Below are 496 nucleotides of genomic sequence, written 5' to 3'. Positions count from 1 at the left end.
CTCAAGCTACTGGCAGCAGCAGCAGCAACTGCTGCTGCAGCGGTTGTCGCTGCTGCTGCTTTAGAAGATGCTCAACCAAAGAACACAATCACGAACAAAGTCCTGGGGGGACCAGCAGCAGCAGCAGAAGTAGGCAGCTACGCAGCAAAGATAGGCTCTGCAGCAGCAACTGCAGCAAGTGCAGCAGCAGCAAGTGCAGCAGCAGCAAATGCAGCAACAGCAGGTGCAGCACCAGCAGGACAGAAATCAGTGCCAAATGTAGATGAAGCAGCAGCAGCAGAAGGGGCAGATACAGCAGCAGCACGACAGACAGCAGCAGCAGCAGCAACAACAAATGCTGCAGCAGAAGCAGCAGCAGCCAACGCTGCAACAGCAACAGCAGCAGCGGAGGAGAGGGTCTTAGAAACGAAGGGTCAAGCCTTGCGTAGGGCTCTCCATGAATACCAAGAGCAGCAGCAGAAGCAGCAGAAGCAGCAGAAGCACGAAGAGGAACAGG

The 496-nt window shown here is 55.4% G+C and overlaps 1 protein-coding gene across 1 annotated transcript in view; it reads left to right on the top strand.

The window, feature by feature from the left end:
* EMH_0028950 (uncharacterized protein) overlaps positions 1 to 496 on the top strand; it is a gene marked incomplete at both ends in the record, with an annotated part of 3,917 nt that overhangs the window by 536 nt on the left and 2,885 nt on the right. Inside the window, one exon of the mRNA XM_013494220.1 lies at positions 65 to 424. Coding sequence (XP_013349674.1) covers positions 65 to 424 — 360 coding nt within the window. The remainder of the gene's footprint in view (positions 1 to 64; positions 425 to 496) is intronic.

The sequence above is a fragment of the Eimeria mitis genome, genomic scaffold (assembly GCF_000499745.2).
Source record: "Eimeria mitis Houghton genomic scaffold, Emh_scaff1078, whole genome shotgun sequence".
Lineage (NCBI taxonomy): Eukaryota > Apicomplexa > Conoidasida > Eucoccidiorida > Eimeriidae > Eimeria > Eimeria mitis.
Note: the sequence above shows the minus strand (reverse complement) of the source record. Positions and strands in the feature narration are given on the sequence as shown.